Genomic DNA, 26625 nt, shown 5'->3' on the forward strand with positions numbered 1-26625 from the left:
CTTCCTCAAGTGTAAAATGGGGATAATAATAGACAGCATCTACCTCACAATGTACTTGTGAGGATCAAATGAGGTAACAGTTGCAAAAAGTCTTTAATAGTAGGTACAATATAAATGCTTATTCCCTTCCTCCTTTTTCCTCCACCACGCCCCAAGCCCTGTGTGGGTGACTAACTCACTAGGCCCACCACTACAAACCCAACAACCATCTTTTCCAAAGCTTGTGCAGAAACGCAGACAGAGTACAGGATACCCAGGGGTATTCCTGCTGCCCAAGTTCATGTGACTTTCTATGTGAGCATGAACACAACAAGCCCATCTCTTCAGTACCTACAACTAAGAGTAACACTGACTCCTCTCATGTCTGCATATGGCTCTTTTTTTTTTAAACAATACAACAAAACATTTATTAAATATCTCCTAAGGATCATACAACATATAGGAAAGATATGGTTCCTGGCCTCAAAAATGTACAGTCTAGGAAGGAAGATGTCACCACACAGATGACTATATATGATTAGTATGTAATACACATTTACAAACACACACACACACACACACATGCTGCTCACACTTTTTTTCTAAGGAGATAATCAGGGTTAAGTGACTTGCCCAGGGTTACACAGCTAGTAAGTATCTAAGGTCACACTTGATCTCAGGTCTTCCTTACTCCAGAGCCAGTACTCCATCCAAGCACCACCTAGCTGCCTTGCTCTAAACCCATTTCTAACCATGGGGATTAGGAAGGGTTTCCTAGAAGCCAAAAGGGAGGAACTTAACAGGTACTACTTACAATACAGAAAATCTACTTTGGAGACAACTTAATTACAAGCTGCTAAAACCATAAACCACTAGTTATTTTGAGAGACAGTCAACTAGATCTGTGAACTATCCATTCACCTAGAATCTAAACATAGTATACTTTCTCTACTTTCATGTAATGACTTAAATCATCTGAACACAAAGTATCAGAACCAACTATTTTTAACTTAGCCCAGTGAGTTAACAATTTACCGTTATGACTTCTGCCTTTATTGGATCAATACCAGAATCACCCACTTGAACAACAGCATTCTCTGCCTTTTGTAGAAGCAGAGTTGAGGATATCATTATGAAATGTCTTATATACAAAGGATCGCAAGGAAAATTATTGCTTGAGTACAGCACCAGGGGAAAAAAATTCATTTCTTTAAGAAGGTGAATTTGCCTTGTTTTTAAAAAAACAGAAACTTCCCTTTTACCTTAACTCTCTTTTGCTCTCCCTTTGTCTTATTAAATTCAGTAGATAATTATTTTAAATTAATTATATTTACTGATGCCTTCTATATTCATGTCACTGACATTTCTACAAATTCTGCTTCTCCTCCTCAATGAAACCTCCTTTGTAACAAAGAAAAACACTTACACAGGAACACCAGTGACTATCTCTGACAATGTACAACATTCTGCTTCCTCTCTGCCACGAATAAGAGGTATGTTTCATTATCTGTTCTCTGGAAGAATTATTGGTTATTTTTTAGCTACCCAGTCTTCCATTCTGATCTTTTCATTTACATACACCACTGTAAACAAAAAATGTGTATATGTATAAAATGAAATATTATCCTTATAAGTATATGGCACATTTTATATATATATATATATATATATGTGTGTGTGTGTAACACATTGCTCTCTATATGCAAACATATATAAATACATATGCTTATTTTACACTGTATCAGTTCATATAAATACTCTCATGTTTCCCTGAATTCTTGCTATGTCACTTCTTACAACATAAAAATATTCCATTACGATTACATTCACATACCAGTTTTTTCCAGCTATTCTCAATCTGAGTGCTTACTTTTTTTTCCAGCTTTGCACTCCCACAAAGAGAAATTATTATGAATACTTTGGAATACACTGGAACTTTGTTTCTATCTTTGACCTTTTTAGGTTTATGCCCTGTAATGGATGTTACGTCAGAGGCAGTTTAATCACTTTTCTTGTGGTATTTAAAATGTTTATTAGAAAAGCAGGATAAATTCAAAGCTCTACCAACAGTGTATGAGTGGGCCTGTCTTCTCACAGCCTCTCCAACATTGACTGTTCTCATCTGATGTCATCTGCTAATCTGTAGAATATGCAGAAGAATGTGTTGTTTCTTTGAACATTACCTTATCAGTTATCTTTAGTGTGTTTTCACACAGCGATTTATAAATCTGTAATTGTTTTGAAAACTGTGGGTGTATTTTTACAACTTTTCATTTGGGCTCTTGGTCTAATATATTTATATCAATACCCCTATTTATCTTCACTCCCATGTCACTTAATTGATGAAAGATTTTTTTCCAGCTTGAGTTTTTCTTATTTTATCTTGACTAACTTATGCAAAAGTCTTTTAACTTTATGTAGGTGAAGAAACTGTTTCTTTTATTTGTTATGATCACCTCTTTCACTTACTTGATTAAGAATTCTCCCATTAGGCTTAGTTGTAAAACGGTAGCATCTCCTATGTCTTGTTACCTTTTTTTTGGTGTTTGTGGCTTTTTTTATTTAGGTCACATCTATTTGAAGCTTATTTTAGTAAATGATGCAAATGCTAGCCTTTAGCTAATTTCTGCAAAATTGTTTTCCAGGTTTTTTTTTTTGACAAGTTTGGTCAAATAGTTCTTCCCCAAGTAATTTGTGTTTTTTATCTCCTTAGGTTTATCAAATGCTCTTAAACTACGGTTTTAATTTGCTTCTAGGTTTTGCTTATCTTATTTGTTTCCCTGGTCTACTTTTCTGGTTGTCAATACCAAAAAATGTTACTGATTCCTACTTTATAATATAATATGAAGTCTGATAATATTGTACCCCCTTCATTCATACTTTTAAAAAAGTTATTTTCCATGAGATTCTAGAGCTTACATTCCTCCAGATGAATTTTGTTATTGTTTTGTCTTAATTTATAAACTATTCCTTTGGTAAACACAGAATTATCTGTAATTGATTTAGGTGGCAATGCCATTTTTCCTACATTAGTACAGTCCAGCCAAGATCACTGAATCTCTTTTCCAATTATGAAAATCATTTTTTATTTCTAGAAAGACTGTTTTGTGATTTTATTTACATTAAACTTGTATGTGTTTTGGTAGCTTAAGTCCCATGTGTTTTATGTGTCTTATTCAGCAAATATCTATTATGAGTATAAGGCACTGTGTTATCCATTGCCTAAGTACACTAATTGTTTTTACCATGAAAAAAGGGATCAACTAGGAAGAAGTCACTTCAGTTGCAGGGACTACAATGCATATGGATGGGCAAGTGACCTCCAGGGACTATGCAGAATATAAATTTTAACTACTACTAAATTAAGTGGGAAAGAAAGGCTAATAATCACTCACTTTCCTCCCTGGAAGACAGTAGGATGCTTAGATAATCTGGACTCTGTATAGCAGAATCATTAGAGCAGTGCTCAGGGTTAAGCCCTTCCTCATTGAGGGGAAGAAATGCCTAATGAGGCGTAAAAGTTCAAGTTTTAGGTTTTAAATTTTGTTTTGTTTTTATCCACAAGGAATAAAGATTACAGAATAAAGAATACATACTTTTTCAAAAAACAGATTTTTTTTTAAACAAAATCCTCCCCAGCATATCTGCAGGCATACAGTGGCAAAGGAAGGAAGCTGATATGTGACCTGTATCTATGACAACTAACACCCTCTGAGACTCAGAATTTATGAGGAGAGAAATGCAAAAAGAAAGTGACTGATGAGTGCAAACAGCAAGGGACAAAAGGCAGCATACGTACACATGTATACAGCCAGATGATAAGAGAAAAAACCGCCTTTATCTGGACAGAGAAATTACTAAAATGGCTTGTGTTTTGCCACCTTTTCTATCTTTGTTTAAACTACCACGAAGGACATATCCAAATAAAAGAAGTTAAGTTTCTGAAGCTGAGGCTTCAGAATGTGTGACAGAATGAGAAGCCAACTACCCATGTTTAATTCTCTAAAGTCACAGAATTCAAAAGTAAAGGTTAGAACTTCTCATTTTAATTCTTTAAGGCAACACACAAGACAAAGTAGGAATAAAATTTCAAAATATTAAATAGAAATTTAAAAACTAGAATGAAATTAACTAAGATTATAAAAGATGGTAAATGAATTGCATGGAAGATGATCTGCTGCTAAAATGATTACCGGTGTATGTGTACTTCTTCCAATTTACCACAACCACTTCCATGATTCTATGAGAGCTGTATCACTACTGATTAGCCCTTATATATGGTCTAGATACAGTGCATAAAAGGTTGAGAAAAAGGGCAGAAAAATAGCAGGTTTATTTCTGAGTATCTTGTAATGGGATAACATACCCCAAAGATACCTCCTTAGCTCCAATGGACTGAAATCTGATGCAGCATACAACTGGTAGTTTTAAATGGTGGATATGTTTTGCACTTACATGTCACTGCTAGGGTTGGGCTTGACAGAATCCTCAGCTGGCAGACAAAATTCCATAATCTCATTAAAACCTGCATTCCCAATATTCTTGGCAAGCTGAAAAACAAGAGTCTGCTTTCAGGATGCTTAATTATTAATACACTTCACTGTCACACATTACTTATACATTTGATGACTTACTTAATGGCCATTAAAAATAAAGCAAATAAAGTGGTTAGCCTTTAATGAAGATGTACCAATATCCAAAGCCCAAAGGTGTCCATAAACTCTGAGAGAGGTCTATTATGTGGATTACTGATGAGTTGCTTTTACAAAATGTCCCTTGGATAAAGTAAGCAGATTCCCTGAGGGTTCTGGGAAGCATTTAAAATTCTTTACAGTCTGCTCCCAACCTACCCTTTTAGCTTCATATATTACCACTCTTTTACATGAATTCTTTAATCTCCATGCAAACCAATCTATTCATCACTCCACAGATGTGCCTTGTTCATGCAATCAGCATAACAAATCCCACCCTCTAAGCCTATCAAAATTTTGTTTAATTATACTTTTCAGATGGAAGAATAAGCATAGAAGCTGATAATCAAAAATATAACAATACTATATAGTAATATTCAATAAATATTAGTTGATTAGAAGCCACAGTGGTCTTATTTTTTTATATTTTAAATTATATGTATATTTCTCCCCACATTTATCAAATATAGTTTACTAAAAAGACCAAAAAAAAAACTGTCAGAAAAAGAAAATGCAAATCATTTCCACAGAAAAAACTATATTACAATAGGAACAAATGTCTTCATTTTTTGGTAAAATATTCACATTCCAAAGAAACCAACCTATATACTATTACTGCACAATTAAGGAGTTCACATAATCTTCAGGTAAATGAAAGGCATGAAGAACCGTTCTCTACCTCCTTGAAGAACTGAATAGAAAGAACTAGGCTTAAGTGGCAAAGGGTCTTAGGCTAGATACGTCAGAACTTCTTTTGACAGGAGGAAATGTTGGCAAACAGTGAACTGAATGGTGGAGGAAAGTTAGGTATATCTCTTACAACAGGACAAACCACAAGGGGAGGTAGTTTAGCATGTACTCAGTAAGGAAACAGGTGAGTGACTCAATGATTCCATGACAACAGAGCCATTTCACCTACAACTGGCAGGGGACGTTGACAGGAAAGGATCAGAAAGTAAACATAATCACTCCTTGTAACTGTGCTTTATTTCTTACTGCAAAGTACTGTGGAAAGAGCCCTGGCTTTGCACACTGAATATCTAAGTTCAAGTCTGAGCCCTGCTATTTATTAGCTGTGTGACCTCAAGGAAGTCAATTAACCTTTAAAAGTCTCAGTCTCCTCTTCTGGTAATGGGGATGAAAGTATCTGAGTACCTTTCTACCTCATGAAACTGCATGAGGAAAGCAATTTATAAATGTTCAGGTGTCACATAAATGAATTAAAGTTCCCATGGGTTCAAGTCATATTGTGATGGTACAATCAATCAACAAATATTTAGTAAGAACCTGCTATGTGCCAAGCATTGTGCTATCCATTGGGGATGAAAATAGAAAAGTGAGATAGTTCTAGTTCTTCTCTCTCTAGGAGCTTATAATCTACTAGAGGGTAAGGAGTAAGGTATACAAACACACACGCACACAATGCCTGAAGGTAAGTATATTTAAGATTTTATATATATATATATTCAAAATAAATACAAAGTACTTTAGGAGTGAGGGCACAAAAAACAGAAAATCAGGAAAGGTTTTATAAAGGAAAAGATATTTAAGATGAAAGGAACAGGAATTATGAGGGAAAAGGGAGGAAGGAGAACATTGTAGACACAGGAAATAGTCCAGGTAGAGGCATGGAGAAAAGAGAAGAAATACTGTCTATCAGTTATCCCATGTAGTCCAGTTGGCCTAGATTATAGTGGGCGTGATGGGGACTGTAGTAGATACAGCATGAAAAGATAATCTGGGACCAAACAGTGAAGAGTCTTAAAGCCCAAACACATCAGGAGAGAGATGAGAGCTTGACACATATATTAGGGTTATCTACATAGAGAAGATAATGGAATCTGTGGGATCTCACGTAGTAGTTCTTTGTCCTTCATTCTCAAAGAAGACTATGACATAAAGATTTTTTCAAGTGAAATGGATTTAAGTGAGGGAGGGCTGTGCAAAGTCACCAGCCTCACTTTCTCCTGGGTCCAGTGGCCAGATATAGATCAGGACAACTGGAGATTTTCCAGGATGCAGTGGGGAACCTCGGCCTTTTTAAGCAAAGGTCTTTAACAGGCCTCAGGTTAACTGAGGCAATGCCCATTCAGTAATTAAGACTTAATAAGAAGTTAGGCAGAGAAGAGTCTCTTTACCTAGTAGGATCTGAAGAATCCCCAACAAAATAGGTAGAGAAAGAAAAGAAAGAACTAGGTCCCATTCATATAGAGGAAGCAGGAGAAAGAAAAGGATCTTGCAAAAGAGAGTGAAAAGGCAACATGACTAATGTGGAATTATGTTTTACATGATTGCACATGTATAACTTATATCAGATCACTTGCCATCTTGGGGAGAGGGGAGAGTAGCAGGGAGAAAAATTTAGAACTCAAAACCTTTCAAAAACTGAATGCTGAAAATTGTCTTTACATGTAATTGGAAAAAAATTCTGTTAAATAAAAAAGCACAAAAAAAGAGGATGCACAGATACTAAGAAATATAAAACTTTCTCATTTCATTAAAAAGACATCTTTTCCAATTTTCCAGTCTCTTAAGAGACTGAAACAGAGAGAGAGAGAGAGAGAGAGAGAGAGAGATGGCTATGTGAGAAAAGTAGGCAGAGAGCCATGATAAAACAATGACAGAAATTCAGGGAGAAGAGACCTCCAGAAGGAGAGAGATGGTCAATAGTTTCAAATGCCAATGATAAAGAGGTGGTAGATTCAAGACATAGAATGAGAAATTTTTGGATACAGCCAATACGAGAACATGCTGTGCTTTACTACATACGTATCTGTTACAAAGGTTTTGTTCTTAATTTTTTTCCAAGGGAGGGAATGGGGTGAAGGAGAGAAAATACATGCTTGTTCAATGAAAACAAAACAAAACAAAACAACCCAATAATCCTTCTAAGTTGTGAACAGCACCTGTACAAAGCATACTCAGGTTAATGAGATCATAGAACTACTGAAATATTGAAGGACAAGGATATTATGCTCTATCTTTTCAATAGACAGGAGCATTCTTCTATAACTAAGGCAGATAACCTATAACTAAGGCAGAAAAAGCAAATGAATACCCTGATGTCTACTGTGGTTTTACTGCCATGAAAGAAGCATCAGAAGGAGGAAGGGAGAATCCCCTAGGAATGAGAAAGTTCCCTCTATTTGGCTTCATCTTCCTTGACTGACAGAGGGATAGCTGGCCTAGGCAAGCCACATCTGTATCCCAACCATCTGATGCTGGAGAAATATGTTCCCGAGAGTGAGTCGTGGGAAGCACCAAGCTGCTATTTCCCAGCTTACCCCTTCCTAACTGACATTTCAGGCTTGAGAGCACCACCCTTTCTCTCCCCAGCAGGGTCAAAAAGGAACTGTTCAATGGAGACTTTGTTATTGGATGGCAATGTAAGGGTGATCAAGTTGACTTGATAAGGAGCTGAATAACTAGGAAGGACAAATGTAAACAGAGTCATCAGGACCATACACCTTTGATTTGATATACCTTTGAAATGACAGAAACTTGAAAAACTCAGGCCTGAACAATCTAGGCCTGAAATCAGGAGAATGTCTTTTAAAGAGGCAAAATCAATAATCGTCAGGAAATCACTAGCAATTCATTCATAATAAAGACATCAGGTTTCTCCTGCTTCCTGGCCTCTCCTTTCTTCTTCCCTCATTTCTAGGCCTAGAGCCAAAATGTTCCATGAGCTGCTTTATCCTCTGCGGTCCCTTTATTTTAAATGTCCTAGCATTCTAATTAGGAGTGATACTCTCCTAGTTTCCTGTTCTGAAGTGTCTAGTAGGATTTCAGTACAAGGCTATGCAACTGCTTTTTAATGTACCCCCAGGGCAGCTTCATTTCTTTGGTGGGTGAAATGACTTCCACAATTTGTAAAATAATTGGAACAGGAACAAATCAGCTTGTGGATATTCAAGGGAATTTGTTCTCCACGTTCTTTGTTCTTCCCAGGCCTTCAGCCTGCAAAGCAGACAATTCACTTCTCACAACTCACTGTGAGCTTACTGGATGAGAGCACTCATTTACAAAGTTTTCCTGGAGAAGGATATTGAGAGGGCAGCTTCCTGTGCGAGAAAGACCCAAGAGATTTGGTATCAATAAGATCTAAGATCAGATCCCAGCTCTGCGGCTTGCCATGTGATAACCTCAGTTCTCTCAGTTGCATGAAAAAAAAAAAAGTGGTGATGGTGGTGGTGGATTAATGCTATGTAAGTGCTTTTTTTATCTTGAAATTGATTATCTTATAAACTACTGACCAAAAAAGAAGATTGTTTTCAGGGGACTCTCTGGACTCCATTCTTTCACACTCTTTTGATTCTCATTACCAATGGAAACCTAGTATTCCACAAAAATTCAAAATCCATTACATTTATTACCTATCTTATATCACAGCTACCTATGAATATTTCTTCCTATCTCACACGGATGTTTTAATGAGAGTTCATCATCATCATAACAGGAAGGGCAGCATAATGGAATCAACACTGGTTTTGACCTTTGAAGAGATGTAGGTCTGCACCCCTCTCCAAAACTGCTACCTGTGTGTTCCTGGTATATTTACTAAACCCATCTGAGCTCCAGTTGCTTCATCAGTAAAACTGAAATGAAAATACTTATGCTACTTATGGTAAACAACCATAAGGAGGAATTATTTACGTTATTGTTCCCAAGCTGATTTCACCTTTGCAACATCTCTCATACATGCCTCCAGTCTCTCTCAGAGATGCCACAGCTCCCTGGTGCACATGCCCTGTTACCTCACACCTGGACCGTGACAACAACCTACTGGTGAGTCTTCCTGCCCCAAGTCTTTCCCTATTTCAGTCCATCTTCCACTCAGCTATCAATGTAATCTTCCTGAAGCACAGAATTGACCATATTACTCCTCCACTCAAAACACATTCTGTGGCTCCCTATTACCTATAGGATGAAATAAAAAAATCCTTTGTTTGGCTATTAAAACCCTTTACAACTTAGACCCTTGCTTCACTTTCAGTATTTACATTTTATTCCCTTTTACCTACTTTATGATCTAGCAACATGGAAACCTTCCTGCTGTTGCTCATGTGTGACCTCTGCCTCCCAGGTGGAGAATTCTTTTCCCTTCCCTCATCTTTACCTCCTGGGTTCCTTCAAATTTCAGCTGAAATCTGACCTTCTGCAAGAAGCCTTTCCTGATTTTCCTTAACGCTAGTGCTTTCACCCTGAGGTTACCTCCAATTTTCTTGGACCTATATCTTCTTTGTATGCAGTTGTTTCCATGTTTCTTCCCATCGGACTGTCAGTGCCTAAAAGGGCAGGGGCTATTTTTGCTTTTCTTTGTATCCCCAGTGCTGGGCACACTATTAGTTATTAGCTTAATAATCTGATCTGACTTCACTAGGAGAGTGTGATCTCCTCAAGGGCAAGGATTTTATGATTTTATCCTTTCATCCCAAATACTTCTGATAGTGTCCTACACATAGTGGGTCCTGAGAGATAACGTGTGTGTGTGTGTGTGTGTGTGTGTGTGTGTGTGTGTGTTCATCCTTCATTGCCGAAGAAGACCATGCCATCAGAGAAATAATGACGTGACTTGCACTTGACTTTGTTTTGAGTGAGGGAGGGCTGTGCAGGTCACCAGCCTCACTTCTCCTCCAGAGCCATCTGAATCCAGTGATCAGATATTCATCAGGATGACTGGAGATGACTCAAGATGAAGCAATTGGGGTTAAGTGACTTGCCCAAGGTCACACAGCTAGTGAGTGTCAAGTGTCTGAGGTGAGATTTGAACTCAGGTCCTCCTGACTCCTGCACTGGTGCTCTATCCACTACACTACCTAGAGAGATAATATGTATAGTGGAAAGAGTGCTGGCTATCAGGTTAGAAGACTGAGGATTTAATAATCTCAGCTCTGATGATGAGCTGTGTGACCAGTGGCAAGTTACTTGACAAAATGGAATATTTTCACTGCCCAACTCAGAGAACTGTTTTAAGAAAACACTCTAAAAAAACTTTAAAGCTCTTCATAAATGTGTAATTGTAACAAGAAAAGAGATTCTTTCTGAGTTTGTTTATCCTTCTATGTTAAATAAATTACCAGTTAGTAAGTAATTCTGAACAAATGACTTCCACTCTCTGGGATTCTTTATCCTCATTGAAAAATAATTAAGTTAGGTGATCTTTGAGCTTACTCAATATTAACATTAAATCACAAAAGTGAGGAAGGTAAGGATTGAAAAGAATTTAAGATATCTAGTTCAACATCACTGATTTTAAAAATGAAGAGAATACCTTGCCCATTCTGTGATTCTAAGCTCAGAAAAACCTACACTTATACTCAATCTACAAAAAATAGGACCTGGTTTTATTAAACAACAGATGACCCATGCCTGAGAACTTTAAGTTGCTATGACTGAGAGCATTTACAATCGCCAGCTCTCCCTTACTCATCCATCTCTCCGACTTAAAAACCTAAAATTCATGATTCCATGGATCTGTAATTCTGTTGGTGTGGGAATTTCCTTCCCCAATACATACTGCAACCCCTTTAATAACTGAATAGATGATGTCTGAGCACTGCAATCTACTTGGTAATGATGAACTTCTCTGAATTGAGCTAGACTGGTCCTCATATGACACTAGGCTTATACTCAGAGACTCGTGAGCCAGAGATCATGCTCTGCTGACACAGCCTTCAAGAATCAGGGTCCCATCTACAGCAATGATGAGGCATAGCACAAGAGTTGTATTTCAGTTGGGAGGTAGAAAACACATGCACGCACACACCCTATCAAAGCAAGCACACATTAGTATTTGAACTACCAATGTCTCATTCAATTGGATAAGAAGCTAGGCAGCACAATGGATAGAGCAAGAGGCCAAGAGTCAGGAATACAACTCAGCTTCGGACACTCACGAGCTATGTAACCTTGCAAAAGTCACCTAACCTCTGTTTGCCTCAGTTTCCTCATCTGAAAAATGGGGATAATTATAGCATCTACCTCCCACGGTTGTGGTGAAGATCACTGAAATAATATTTATAAGGTAACTAGCACGTAGTAAGTGCTATATAAATGTTACCTTTTGTTGTTGATATTATTATTATTACAAGTGGTTCTAACAGCACCCTGAGAAAATTGCTATCTGATGGAATGCCTGAAATAAACTCAACTGGGGGGGGCTGAGCCAAGATGGTGGAGTAGAAAGACACATATACTCTAGCTCTTCCCCCACAGCCCATAAAACACCTGTGAAGAATGACTCTCAACAAATTCTAGAGCAGCAGAAGCCACAGAACAATGGAGTGGAGGAGACTTCCAGCCCACGGTGACCTGGAAGGCTGACGGGAAAGGTCTGTCACACAGGGCACGGATGGGAGCCCAGCCCAGTCTGGACCATGCAGCACAGGGAAGAGGACAGGAGCAGGCCTCGGGGGTGGAATCCCTAGCAGCAGCAGCAGCGGCAGCACTTTACAGATCCCTCAACCCACAGGCGCCAAAGGTCAGTGACAAGGCTTTTTCAGCTGGCCAAGAAGGAAGCAGGGTCCTCCCCATAGCTCTGGCCCCAGGCAGCAGTGGCAGCAGCAGCAGAGGCCTCAGTGGGACAGCAGGCAGTAGCTGACATCCATTGTTGGGGGCCTAACCTTAAAGCACCTGGGGGAATTGAGCAGGTGATTTGAACCTCAGCCCTGAGTGCTGGGTAGTGGAACTGGAGGTAAGGCTGTTGTGAAGAGGAAATGCTACTACTTGCAGATTCTGGGCACAAAAGTTCCTGGTTGCTCCCAGATCAGTGTGCAGGCTTGATTGTGCCACCTTGGAGGAACTGAGACCTTACAGAGTATACCCTCCTCTTGAGAAAGAACTCAAAAGTCAAGTAACTGGTTGGGAAAATGCCCAAAAAAGGGAAAAAAAATAAGACTATAGAAGGTTACTTTCTTGGTGAACAGGTATCTTCTCCCATAATGCTTACCACCAGGGAAAGACATAAAAGTCAAGGCTTCTGTATCCCAAACATCCAAAATAAATACTCAATGATCTCAGGCCATGGAAGAGCTCAAAAAAGATTTTGAAAACCAAGTAAGAGAGGTGAAGGAAAAATTGGGAAGAGAAATGAGAGAGATGCAAGAAAAACGAGTCAATAACTTGCTAAAGGAGACCCAAAAAAATGCTGAAGAAAGTAACACCTTTAAAAATAGGCTAACTCAATTGGTAAAAGAGGTTCAAAAAGCCAATGAGGAGAAGAATGCTTTAAAAAGCAGAATTAGTCAAATGGAAAAGGAGTTTCAAAAGCTCACTGAAGAAAATAGTTCTTTAAAAATTAGAATGGAACAGATGGAAGCTAATGACTTTATGAGAAACCAAGAAATCACAAAACAAAGCCAAAATAATAAAAAAAAGGAAGATAATGTGAAATACTTCACTGGAAAAACAACTGACCTGGAAAATAGATCCAGGAGAGACAATTTAAAAATTATGGGACTACCTGAAAGCCATGATCAAAAAAAGAGCCTAGAGGAGGAGCCAAGATGGTGGAGTAGAAAGATACACATATGCTAGCTCCTAACCCATAGCCCATAAAACACCTGTAAAGAAGAACTCCCAACAAATTCTGGAGCAGCAGAAGCCACAAAACAACGGAGTGGAGGAGATTTCTGTTCCAGAGAGACCTGAAAAACCAACACGAAAGGTCCGTTGTGCACCGGACCCGGAGCAGAGCCCAGCACTGACTCGGCTGCGCGGCACCGAGAGGAGCAGATCTGAGCAGGCTTCAGGGACAGAATCTCCAGTGGCCGCGCAGGTCCCTCCACCCACAGGTGCCAAAGCTTATCATGGAGGCAGTCTACTAAGCACATGTGACGTGCTTTCTTTGCTCTGGTGAGCCCAGAAGGAACTGATCTGCATTGTAGCTAATCAAGATGCTTCTCTTCATCTCCCTTTTGTCAGCATACAAAAGCTTATGTCAGGAAAACTTTCAGAGACCAGATCAGCGCAAGGAGTGCAGACCATCGTGATGAGCGCAGACCAGTGTGGTACAGCAGAGACAGAACCCAGAACAGAATTCTGGGCACCACTGGCAGCAGTTCCCTGATCCCTCAACCCACAAATGCCACAGACAACTTCAAAGATGAGGAAGAACAAAACATAACATCAGAGGAAGTCAAGGCTTCTGTGTGCAAAACCTCCAATATAAACATGCAATGGTCTCAGACCATGGAAGAGCTCAAAAAGGATTTTGAAAATCAAGTAAGAGAGGTGGAGGAAAAACTGGGAAGAGAAATCAGAGTAAGACAAGAAAATCATGAAAAGCAAGTCAACAACTTGTTAAAGGAGATCCAAAAAAATGCTGAAAAAAATAACACCTTTAAAAATAGGCTAACTCATTTGGCAAAAGAGGTCCAAAAATCAATGAGGAGAAGGATGCTTTAAAAAGCAGAATTAGCTAAATGGAAAAGGAGGTTCAAAAGCTCACTGAAGAAAATAGTTCTTTAAAAATTAGAATGGAACAGACGGAGGCTAATGACTTTATGAGAAACCAAGAAATCACAAAACAAAACCAAAAGAACGAAAAAATGGAAGATAATGTGAAATATCTCACTGGAAAAACAACTGACCTGGAAAATAGATCCAGGAGAGACAATTTAAAAATTATGGGACTACCTGAAAGCCATGATCAAAAAAAAAAGCCTAGACACCATCTTGCATGAAATTATCAAGGAAAACTGCCTTGAGATTCTAGAACCAGAGGGCAAAATAAATATTGAAAGAATCCACCGATCACCACCTGAAAAAGATCCAAAAAGAGAAACTCCTAGGAACACTGCAGTCAAATTTCAGAGTTACCACATCAAGGAGAAAATATTGCAAGCAGCTAGAAAGAAACAATTTGAGTATTGTGGAAATACAGTCAGGATAACACAGGATCTGCAGCTTCTACATTAAGTGACCGAAGGGCTTGAAATATGATATTCCAGAAGTCAAAGGAACTGGGATTAAAACCAAGAATCACCTACCCAGCAAAACTGAGTATAATACTTCAGGGGAAAAAATTGTCTTTCAATGAAATAGAGGACTTTCAAGCATTCTTGATGAAAAGACCAGAGCTGAAAAGAAAAATTAACTTTCAAATATAAGAATCAAGAGAAGCATGAAAAGGTAAATAGGAAAGAGAAATCATAAGGGACTTACTGAGTTGAACTGTTTACAATCCTATATGAAAAGATAATATCTGCGACTCTTGAAACTTTTTTCAGTTATCTAGGTACTTGGTGGGATTACACACACACACACACACACACACACACACACACACACACACACACACACAGCATGGGTTGAGTTGAATAGGAAGGGATCATACCTAAAAAAATATAATTAAGGGGTGAGAGAGGAATATGTTGGGAGGAGAAATGGAGAAATGGAATGGGGCAAATTACCTCTTATAAAAGAGGCAAGAAAAAGTCTTTTCAATGGAGAGAAAAAGTGAAGCTTACTCTCTTCACCTTTGGGTCAAGGAAGGAATAACATGCACATTCAATTTGGTATGAAAACCTATCTTACAATATAGAAAAATAGGGGAGAAGGGGATAAGTGGGGGCAGGGGGATATGATGGAAGGGAGGGCAAATGGGAGGAGGGAGCAATTAGAAGTAAACACTCTTGGGGAGGGACAAGGGCAAACAGAATAGAATAGAACAGAAGAAATGGGGGGCAGGACAGGATTGAAGAAAATATAGTTAGTCTTATACAACATGACTATTATGGAAGTCATTTGCAAAACTACACATATATAGGCTATATTGAATTGCCTGCCTTCTCAGTGGGGATGGGTGGGGAGAGAGGAAGGAAGAGAAGTTGGAACTCAAAGTTTTAGAAACAAATGTTGAAATATTGTTCCTGTGTACAACTGAGAAATAAGAAATACAGGTAACAGGGTATAGAAATTTATCTTGCCTTACAGGACAAGACAGAAGATGGGGATAAGGGAAGGGATGGATTTTAGAAGGGAGGGCAGATTGGTGGAAGGGGTAATCAGAATGCTTGGCATTTTTTGGGGGAGGGGAGAGATGGGGAGAAAATTTGGAACTCAAAAGTTTGTGGAAATGAATGCCGAAAACTTAAAATAAATAAATAAATAAATAACTGAAAAGAAAAACTCAGCAACAAAAAGCATACCTTTCTAAATAAAATGAAGATGGCTACAACATACATCATTCCACCAAATTATTTTTGAACCCAGGACCAAAAAAAACCCCAACAATTTAAAAGATTAAAGTCAAGAGCGCTAATAATGAGGAATATGGTGAGAACAAATGGGCAAATACAAGATACATTTGTTTATTTAGGGATGTATTGCCAACCAGAAATGGAAAAAGCAATCATACTAGGACCTGCTTGTGGGCCTGATGCTTTCCTGATGGCTCCTCTCATCCCATTTATAATGACTACAATAACCCTGGCAAGTGTTCCATTTAAAATGGTAAGTGCTCTAAGAATTTCATAAGACAACTTAAAAGCCCAAACTTTTGTGGGTTGTTTTCTTCCTATGTTATTGACATTATGACCTTAGCAAAGTAATTTGCTATTGACCACACTTAAAATTTTGCTCACTGGGTGATTCAGGAAAGTTCAATTAACAACTGCAGATCACCAACCTTTGTGGAAGGAAAAGCCAAAAGAAGGCCTTGGTTTTATCACCTTCCTGTGATCTTAAGCATCACCTTGCAGTTTTTTGATAGGCTCCCTACATCAATTTCAAAAACACCCACAACTAGATGTTTGTGGAATCTCCTTTCATACCATAATCACTTTTAGAACTGGCTAGAAATAGCTATCCTATTGGAGCTACGCATTAGATGATGTAGGTAAGTCCCTTTTAACCATCTGATTTTAAACAAACAAACAAAAACCTTACAATCTTAAAAGAGCATTCATTTATTTGTCCAGGCTTGAGATGCCATCAGTACAGGGAACTACCTGGTATGGAAACCACCTCCACTGATGTATGCCAGCAATTCAACTGTAACTTATAGTCTTAGAGGGTTACCCTGGGGCACAAGAGATTATTATTAGTTAAAAGACTTGGCCACTACTGCATAGGTACGTATTATGTCAGAGGCTGGACCTGAGCCCAGGTCTTCCTGACTCCCAAGTATCCACTATGCAATGTTGCCTCTCTATAAGTAAATACCCAGTCTTATTTACTTTTTTTAGAGGGTGGTTGTGGAATCTGACAGGGACTATATTAATATGGTCATCTCTGATGCGGGGTACAGCAAGGAGATGGGATATTGTCTTCTTGGATAAACAAAAGACTAATTCAATACAATAAACATTTATTTGAATATTAAAAATTTTAAAACATAGCTGTCATTCCTACAGCATTTCAAAGATAAGCAAAGCATTTTTTTCATAACAACCCTGTGAAGTAGACAGTCTAAGTATACCCACTGTACGTAAGAGATAGGAGATTTGGTCCTATAACCACTACCTACCCTAACTCAGACACTTTCCTCGGAACCAACAGCCCAGTCTGGATCCTGGAAGGCTAAGCCAGCAGGGGGAAAGATCTGAACATTGCTGAAAAACCAAAAAAAAAAACAAACCCCAAAAAACCCCACTAATCTGCTGGAGGTCCAGCTACTAGCCTCGCTGATTTTGGTGAATGATTTATCATCAGAAGATGGGTCACAATAAGCCATTTTTGTGATTACCCCAAATCACAAAAACTTGTTTAGGAAAGGATAGTAGAAAGGGCACTATATTTTGAGTCTGCACATATGGATTCAACTTCTGGCTTTGTGGGTGACAATTTCTGTGACTCCAGGTATCATTTCAACTCTGTGAAACTCAGTTTCCTTATCTACAAAGTGACGGGTGACCTCTAAGGTCCCTTCCAACTTCTATCATGTGGCCCAGTGAAACGTGGAAGCATCACTATCTGCTTTTGCATCAAGAGTACCCACACGAATGAATTCACTTGTCCTGGAAGTAAGCAAACGAGAGATCCCTCTGAGGAAGAGCAATAGGATGTTCAGCAACGTGAAGGCAGGGAACAGGTTTTTAGCTCATGGTGCCCTAGCTCAATAACTTTAATGTCATTTGTCCTTAAACAAACATGTCCTGAGTTGATTGGATACAACACAAAAGCATGAACTGACTGGAGTAGTGCTTAGTTCAAGTCAGTGGCCCCCAGGGGTCCATTTGAGACAGTGGTGGACACAATGTAATGTTCCAAAATGTTGGTGCGTTACCCTGTCGGGCTAGGCTAGGTCTTTGCTTTCAGCAGATTCCAGATGTGGTTCACTTGCTCCTGGCCCCAGCTATGACTATGCATATACTAATATTACAGGGAGGGTAGGGAGGTTGGCTGTGGATCCTACCAGGTCTCAGCCCTGACCTCACGCTGCCTGCCTTCCTGAAGCCTAATTCCTCACCCTGCTCTACCTACCTCCAAGACAGACAGAGATGCAGGATCCAGGTCAGAACAGAATCAGATGGTATGAAGGAAATACTAAGAATAATGAGAGCAGTTAGCTAGCATTTCTACAGTGCTTTAAGGTTTGCAGTGTGCTTTACTATGACCTCATTTGATCCTCACGAAGACCATGGGAGACAGGGACTATTAGTATCCCCAATTTTCTAGATTAGGAAACTGAGTTAAAAATAGGTTCAATGACTTGCCTATGATCACAAAGCTAGTAAGTATCTGAGGCTGGATTTGAACTCAGGTTTTCCTGACTCCAGATTCAGCACTGTACTGATTATGACATCTAGCTACGAATCCACTTTGTGAGCTGATCCAGTAGGACATATGATTGGGGAGGAGGCTTAGAGAATAATGGAAATTAAGTTTGGGAATTATTAGCAAATTCCAATTAGCCAGGCTCTGATTTCCTCCTTTAGAACAGTTGAGTTGACTGTAGCTTGAGTGAGATTTGAAGGAAATTATAAGCAATCTCATTTTCCTTTCAAATCAAAAATAGCCCATCCTTTCCCCCTATGGAATGTTTTGTCCAATTGTAGGTAACAGGATTTAAATTTAAAAGTAATCATCAGTTAGGTTTCCGAGGCAGCTGGGGTGAACAATGAAGTTTACATTGGAGTCAGAAAACTCATGTTTAAATTGTGGCTTTGCTACTAAGTGGATGTGTGACTTTGGGTAAATCATTTTAACTCTTATTTCCCTTTGTGTGAAGTGAGCTTGAACTAAAGGATCCCCAAGGTTATTTCCATTGTGAAAATTCTATTTTAATTATGTTTTGTATGAAACAGGAATTTAGTTGTATCCTATGTCATAACTGGATGGCCAAGATGGAGGAGGGGAATTTGTGTAGGTCAAAGGGATTTGCCAGGCTTTATCTTAAAGTGCTGAATTTTATTCTCCCCTCCTTAAAGAATTATCTCAAAGTCACTCAATTCCTCTAATGGTTTCAGGAATTAGGTGTGAATAGCACTTCCCATTTCCCACTGGCTACACTGCTTTTGGATTTCTTGGGAACCCTTCATCATGCCTTCCTTCCCCAAGAAACTGATCATTGAGAAATCTCATTACCCACAACACTGAATCAGCTTGATCCTCACATCTCATCAGTACCTCTGGCCTTCTGATCGGACCCTCTGACTGGAGGGCAGGGGAGTGGGTTCCAAGGTCTCTGCACATTTTTTCTCCACATTTCTCACCTGTCACACTGCTTTTGGACTATTTTAGGTTGGGTACATTCCCTTTTCTTTTTTCAGTTTCCTTTTGTGTGTAGTCTTTTTCATTATATTCTAAGTTCCTTTCAAGTAAGGACTATTTTTGCATTTATTTGAATTTGTATCCTTAGCACAGTGCCTGGCACTGGTGGCCACTAAGTGGTACAATGGCTAGGGCACCAGACCTAGAGTCTGAAAAACCTGAATTCAAATGTGGCCCCATATACTTATTAGCTGTGTGACCCTGGGTAAGTTGCTTGAGCCTGTCTGCCTCAGTTTCTTCATCTGTAAAATGAGCTGGAGAAAGAAATGACCAGTCTAGCAATTTTGCCAAGAAAACCCCAAATGTGATCACCAAGAGTTGAACTTGACTAAAACGACTGAACAACAACAAAGTCAGATGACAGATTTAGAGATGAATGATCCTTTGTCATCTATGTCAAGGCATCACCCTGGGACTTGGAATCATGAGATATGGGTTGGAGTCCTAAGTCCTAAGTCTGCACCTTAAAAGCCATCTGGGCATGGGCAACTGATTTCATCTTTCTGCTTCTCGGTTATGTGATCTGATAGAAGCTTTGTTAAGGAAAAAGACTTCGACAATGACAGAAAATAGGTATCTGGATTATTTGCTGGTTTCCTCACTTGTAAAGTAAGTCTATAATACTATTTCTACTATCAGCCTCATGGGCAGTGTGAAGAAAATGTTAAGGTCATGGGCATGCCAATTATTATTTTAAGAATTTATGAGTCTGAGTTGTTATACACCTATGTGCATCCATGGCAATACCTCAATGATCTGTGATTTAGTACATGTGGGGACGCCTTGAACCAATGTAGATTGTAAACAATTTAAAACTCGGCACCTAAATCTTAGCAAGTTCCTTGAAGATCATGGAGGGCAGAGGTAGTATTAGAGGCAGGATTTTACCCATTATATTGCCTTTCATATACTTACACAGAGACAGACTAGACAGCACAGTGGAAAAAACAACGGCTTTGAGTCTGAGGACCTGGGTTCAAATCTTAGCTCTGCCACTTGTTTAATGCCTGTGTTGTGTGCTCTTGGGCAAGTCATTCAACTTGTTTGAGCCAGATTTCTTCAATGATAAATTGAGGTTAAATGAGAAGACCACAGGCCCCTTTTATCTGTAAATCTATAATCTGAAGTACATAAAAACGTTCATATTTGTATGTGTATCTTGTTAATGTTCAGTCGTTTCATCTGTGTCTGACTCATGGTGACCCCATTTGGGGTTTTCTTGGCAGAGATATTTAGTGGCTTGATGTTTCCTGCTCCAGCTAATTTTACAGATAAGGAAACTGAGGCAAACAGTGTCAAGTGACTTGCCCAGGGTCACATAGCTTTTATGTGTCTGAGGCCACATTTGAACTCATGAACTTTCTGACTCCAGGCCCAGCATTCTATCTACTGCATCACCTATCTGATTCCATGTGCATCTAGAACATGTAAAATATAAGTTGTTGCTAGCGGCAGCTAGGTGGCACAGTGGATAGAGCATGGGACTTGGAGTCTGAAAGACCTGAGTTCTGATCCAGCTTCAAGTAATACCTCTTTGCCCCAGTTTTCTCACCTGTAAGATGGGGGTAATAATTATATCACCTGCCTCCCAGGGTTTTTGTGAAGATAAATTGAGACAATATTTGTAAAACAATTGCTTAAGTAAACCTTAAAATGATATGCAAATGTTATTTTAAAATCTTTATCATTAAATTTATTTAATAATTAAATTTATTATTAAAATGTATCAATTAAACATCATATAATTAATATAATTGCCACCAATTATTAATATCAATAAAATATAATCAATCATTATTAATATAGTGCTTGATAATATATTATATAACATTAATCATATTATTAAAATAATTTTATTATTATTTTGCATAATTATATTAATAATTTTCAAAAAATGAAAGAAACTGCACACCACATATATGAGACCAAATCTAGTGACAAGTCTTCTACCAGGCACAAACATTTATAGGTTCAATGGGAAGTTTTACCAACCATTTAACTCCTTTTCTTTTTTGCAACTTCTAGGCCATGAAGGGAATTCTGAGACACACTGGAAGTTCAACAAAGAAGCAGAAAATATACACTATATACATGCACTTTGGCTTCACTATCTTGACAACAAGATTTATTGTCCCACGAGGGTATTATTGACTTCAGCTTTGCCTCAGTAAATGCTTTCCTTTTAGGTCAATTAATCTTGACATTAAAATCAATGAAAATAAATATCCACTTAATATTTATAGCCTCAAAGGAAAAAAAAATCACGTATATCAGTCTCAACAAAGTAATCCACTGTAATTTTTGAAAGCATATCACTGGATCTCATGTTAACAAGGCAATCCAAGGGACAGCATGGGTAATAATAATAATAATAATAATAATATACTCATGATTGCTAGCACTTATATAGCACTTTATTCTGCAATGTACGTTACTTTAACTTACTGGATCTTTCCAACAACCCTATGAAGAGCTGGTATTATTATTATCATCCCCATTTTAGACATGAGAAAACTGAAACACAGGGAAATAAAGTGACTTGCCCAGATAGTAAGGGGATGATAGGATTTGAACTCAGGTTTTCCTGATTCCAAATATCCATGCCACCTGTATCTGTAAGTCTGCTTTTAACTAGTGATTTGAGTAAGCTATAAGCTGGTCATTCTAGAGGAAACTGTCAAAAACCCATAGCACTCCAACTATCACTCATCACAAGAGCAGCACTGAGGCAGCAAGTTAATGTTTGGATGGCGGGGCTGAATCTGGAGTCAGGAAGACGTAAGTTCAAATCTAAGCTTCAGACCCTTAGTAGCTGTGTGACCCTGGGCAAGTCATTTAACCAATCTCAGCCTCAGTTTCCATATTTATAAAATGGTGATCATAATAGCACTCTGTTATGACAATGAAATGAGGTAATATTTGTAAAGTACCTTGAAAACCTTATAGTTTAAATTCTATAAAAGCTACCTGTCATCATCATCATCAGGCATGTGCTATTCTCTAAACCAAGAAGGAAAGACTTATCAGGCAACTTAAGCACTAAAAAGCAATTTAGAGCTAACATACACTTAAAGGGCAGCATCATAGGAGGTAGAAATATGGAGTGGAAAGAGACCAGGATTTTGAGCCAAATGCCCCTGTCTTGAGTCTTGTATCTATACATTACTATGTTATCTTAGGAAAGCCACTTAGCTTCTCTGAGACTCAGTTTCCTCAGCTACAGAAGAGAAGTGGTGACTGGTGGCTGGGAGGGGGGTGTGTTCTAAGGCCTCTTTCAACTTTAACATTCCATGACTGAAATTAAAGAGTCAGTTGGATATATTTACCTATTAAAAAGTTAAGTTCACTGGAACTTAGGTAACTGTACCATTCTTCTTCAGCAGAACCACATAGTGTGAAAAGAGATCTAGACTGAGTCAAGAGACTCAGAAGCCCTGGATTTGTGTCCTGGCCCTGCCACTTGCCAGCTTTGTGACATTACACGAGTAACTTCACTTCTCAGGTATAGAGGTTGTTCCACCAGTAGGTAGAAGGCACTAGATCAAATTATCTCTTCAGGTTACTTCTTGCTTTAATATTGTGATTACAGATGCCCAGAGTTCTACACTATCCTGCCTTTTCCACAATGAGCCTTCTTAACTTCCTTCCTAAAAAATGGAAGCTAGGTTACAGCAGACATCTTATTTAAGTGAATAAGTTTTATGACAAAATCTGTCACTAGTGTCAGCATGGAAATGAGAGCTGGTAAATAAGGAATTTGAAAAATGTTCATAACTTCAAAGCTGTCTCAAATTTATGCTCTCCCCTGAAATTCTGAGGAATGGAAGGATGTTTAAATACAAAGACCAAAGACTTGCACCCATGCTCAACATGTTTTTCTCTCTGAAATCAAAGACCTGCTAGTTACCAGAAGCTCAGAGGTTCCTAATACATCCAAAGTGAGGGACTGCATCCTTGAGTAGTGAACACCCAGCTCTCGATGGATCCCAGAACACTCAATGCACGTCAGAATGCCGAGATTTGTGGAAAGCCAAGTAGGATCTGTCAGATAAAAGGAATAAGGTTAACTACATGATGTAAGTAAAGAAAGAGTATGAATGCCTTGTGGGCAAGAATCATGCTTGCCTATCCCCTATTTATGTGATCTACTATTTAATTATTGAGCACAGCACTCCCCAATTTGTTTCAATCCTCAACACACTCCAATTTTTAAAAAAATCGGTAGTAACACCTTGGTATTTGCAGGGTACTCTCCTAGGTATCTAGATAGCACAGAGGATAAGACTCTAGTCTTATAGTCAGGGAGAATCTCACCCATGATTCTCAGACATTTACTAGATGTGTGACTCTGGGCAAGGCATTCCACCTTCTTGAGCTTCTTCATCTGTAAAATGAGGAAGTTGGGCCCAATTACCTTTCAGATCTAAATCTATTAGTGTATGATCCTATGAATACAGAACCCAAAATGAAAAGTATTTGCTGCCCTCAAAGAGCTTCCATTCTTCTGAGCTTATAGATAGACAACAGTTATATTTGTACAACTATACATTTTTATGGGACCTTGCTATTTATAAAACATTTTCACATATACTATCTCACTTGAGTCATGTGGTATTCTACCAACAAATTCATAGTTATGGTAGGTGGCATTATCTTTCTTTTACAGACGAGGAAACAGCGTTAAGGAGGTGAATTGAATTGCCCAGCATCGCAGAAATAGCTCCTAATAAGGTCAAGACTCCAACTTTTCTCACTCCATACTTGGTGCTCTTCCTACCGTAATAATGTATCTCTCATATCCATCCAACCATTCATCCATCCATCCATCCATCCATCCATCCACTCTATACTAATCCTATAACCGTCTTAAGGTGGGTTACACAGATGTGTATATAAACACATCTACATCTATCTCAGACATTCTCTTTATTCTCTGCACCACTCATGAGAAAGGTCAGAAACAGGCAAAAAGGAATGAAGGAAATTCAGTGAGATAATATAGGTAAAGCATTTTTCAAACATTAAATTGACATATAAACACCAGCTATCACCAATTCTGATTATCATTAGCATCATAATCATTATTGTCACAGTTGCTTGAAGAACTCACTCCCAGTTTTTTAAAGCTTTGTGATTCTTTCAATGTATTCAAAGAGCTTTGTAAAGTCATCAAAAGCACAAAAGGATAGATGTTTGAGTTTATATTACCAGGATTGCAAAAATAAAATAAAATGCAAAGAGACTTGAGTATTTTTTTAAAAGTATACAACTCTATAATTTACAGGCAACTTTTCAGGAATGTATCTACTTTATAAAGGGGGTATCTACTTATATGGGGGTAGGTGAGGAAGGTGTCTAAAAACAACAGCTCTTTCTAAATGGTCTAGTTTTGTTAAGTAGTAAACACTTTTCCCACTTATGTATCCTAAAAACAAGTACGCCCCAAAATAAATAAAAATCAGTTCAAGAAACAATTTACTAAGTTCCTACTAGGTGCCAGGCAAGCATAAGACTGGAAGCCAGAGGAATGAGATTCAAAACCCACCCCTAACATTACATGTATGACCTTAGGAAAGTCATTTAAACAATCTCAAGTTGCCTCCGTGTCCTCACCTTAAAACGAAGGGGTTGGCCTCCAAGAGCTCTTCTAATTCTAAGTCTATGATTCTATGACAATAGAGACTTCAGGACTAGGATTTGGAGTTTACTAACGATTCCCTCATAAATACAGAATTGCAAAGTCATAGATAAAGGACTTGAAGGGACCTCAAAAATCATCAAGTCCAACCCTCTGCTTTTACAGATGAGGATAATGAGACCTAGAGAGACAATGCGATTTGCTCAAGGGTAGTAGTAAAAGGCAGAGCCAAGATTCAAATCCAGATCCCAAATTCCACACTATTTCCATGGCTCCTCGGGACCAGATGGATTCTAAAATTTTAGTAGACAGATCTCCAGAGAGTAACACATTGGAGTATTAAAAAAAAAAAATCAATAGGTTTTCTCTTTTTAAAAAAATTCTGAAATAGCACAAAAAACCTTTTGGTATTTCTACAATAGAACATGAAATAAAGATTACATATGAAATGCTGTGTGTATATGTTCAGTTAGCTACTCTCAAAGTTGTTCTGCTTTCTTGTGCATCCTATTCTCCTGTTCTTTTCTGTACGTTTTTGAAAAAGTATCAATGGCCACCATTGTTTTTTTGGACTGGGGAACATGTAACTATAGTAGCTAGCCCTCTTCTCTCACCCTAACCCCTAAGTCCAATTCATTTTTTTTTTTTTAAGTTTTTAAAGTAGTCAAGCAAAACCAATACCATCATATGGTATAATGGGAAGAACAAGGATCTGAGGTCAGAGGATCTGGGCTTGAATATTAGCTCCGCTAACTACGGAATAATAACTAACACTGACGCAGCACTTTCTATATGCCAGGCACTGTGCTAAGCACTGTACACTTATCATCTCACTTTCCTCTTACAAAAACACTGGGCAGCGGGTGCTTCTATGTGTTAGAGATCCATCCAGCTCTGACATCCTGTGTCACAAGGGACTGCTCAACTCTCACATTTTACAGTTCCCACTCTCTGTCCTCTCCTGCTGTCTTGGCTGGGAAAGCAAAATCATGTGGCCTACATGAAGCTCAGGAGGCATTTCTGTACAACAGAGATATTATGTCCATGTAGCAATTGAGCCACTAAGCTAAAATAAAATTTTATTTTTCCCCAATTACATGTAAAAACAATTAATGTTTGTTTTTCAAAAATTTTAAGTTCCAAATTCTCTCCCCACCCATTTGCCATTGAGAAGGCAAACAATTTGATACAGTTTATACATGTAGTCATGCAAAACATATTTCCATATTAGTCATGTTGAAAAGGAAACACAGATCAAAATGAAAATCCAAGAAAAATAAAGTAGAAAAAATATGCTTTGATCTGTTAAAATGAAATTTTAAAACGACAATAAGACAACGAAAACATGAGTGGTCACCTGGCGCTCCACAATCGCAACAGACATCATTTCCAGTCATCCTCTGGATCTCTGATATAATCTCCTTTGTCAGCTCCTGGACAATATTATTTTCTCCAGTGTTGTCATCACCTTTAAATGCATTATTTAAAGCCTCTTCCTTGCTATTCTGTAGCACAGACATCCATCTAAAGACAACAGTAAAGGATACATATATTACAAGAACAATTTATCACCCTCTCCAACAAACCCCAAGCACAGCC

The 26625-nt window shown here is 38.4% G+C and overlaps 1 protein-coding gene across 3 annotated transcripts in view; it reads right to left on the reverse strand.

Moving 5' to 3' along the window:
• Positions 1–26625, reverse strand: part of ASAP2 (ArfGAP with SH3 domain, ankyrin repeat and PH domain 2) — a 273963-nt gene that overhangs the window by 57165 nt on the left and 190173 nt on the right. For all 3 annotated transcript variants that reach the window (XM_072634272.1, XM_072634273.1, XM_072634274.1), the window contains exons 14-16: positions 26384–26550; positions 23296–23429; positions 4435–4529 (exon numbers count right to left, since the gene is read on the reverse strand). In XM_072634272.1, the coding sequence (XP_072490373.1) occupies positions 4435–4529; positions 23296–23429; positions 26384–26550 (396 nt within the window). The remainder of the gene's footprint in view (positions 1–4434; positions 4530–23295; positions 23430–26383; positions 26551–26625) is intronic.

The sequence above is a fragment of the Notamacropus eugenii genome, chromosome 1 (assembly GCF_028372415.1).
Source record: "Notamacropus eugenii isolate mMacEug1 chromosome 1, mMacEug1.pri_v2, whole genome shotgun sequence".
Taxonomy (NCBI): domain Eukaryota; kingdom Metazoa; phylum Chordata; class Mammalia; order Diprotodontia; family Macropodidae; genus Notamacropus; species Notamacropus eugenii.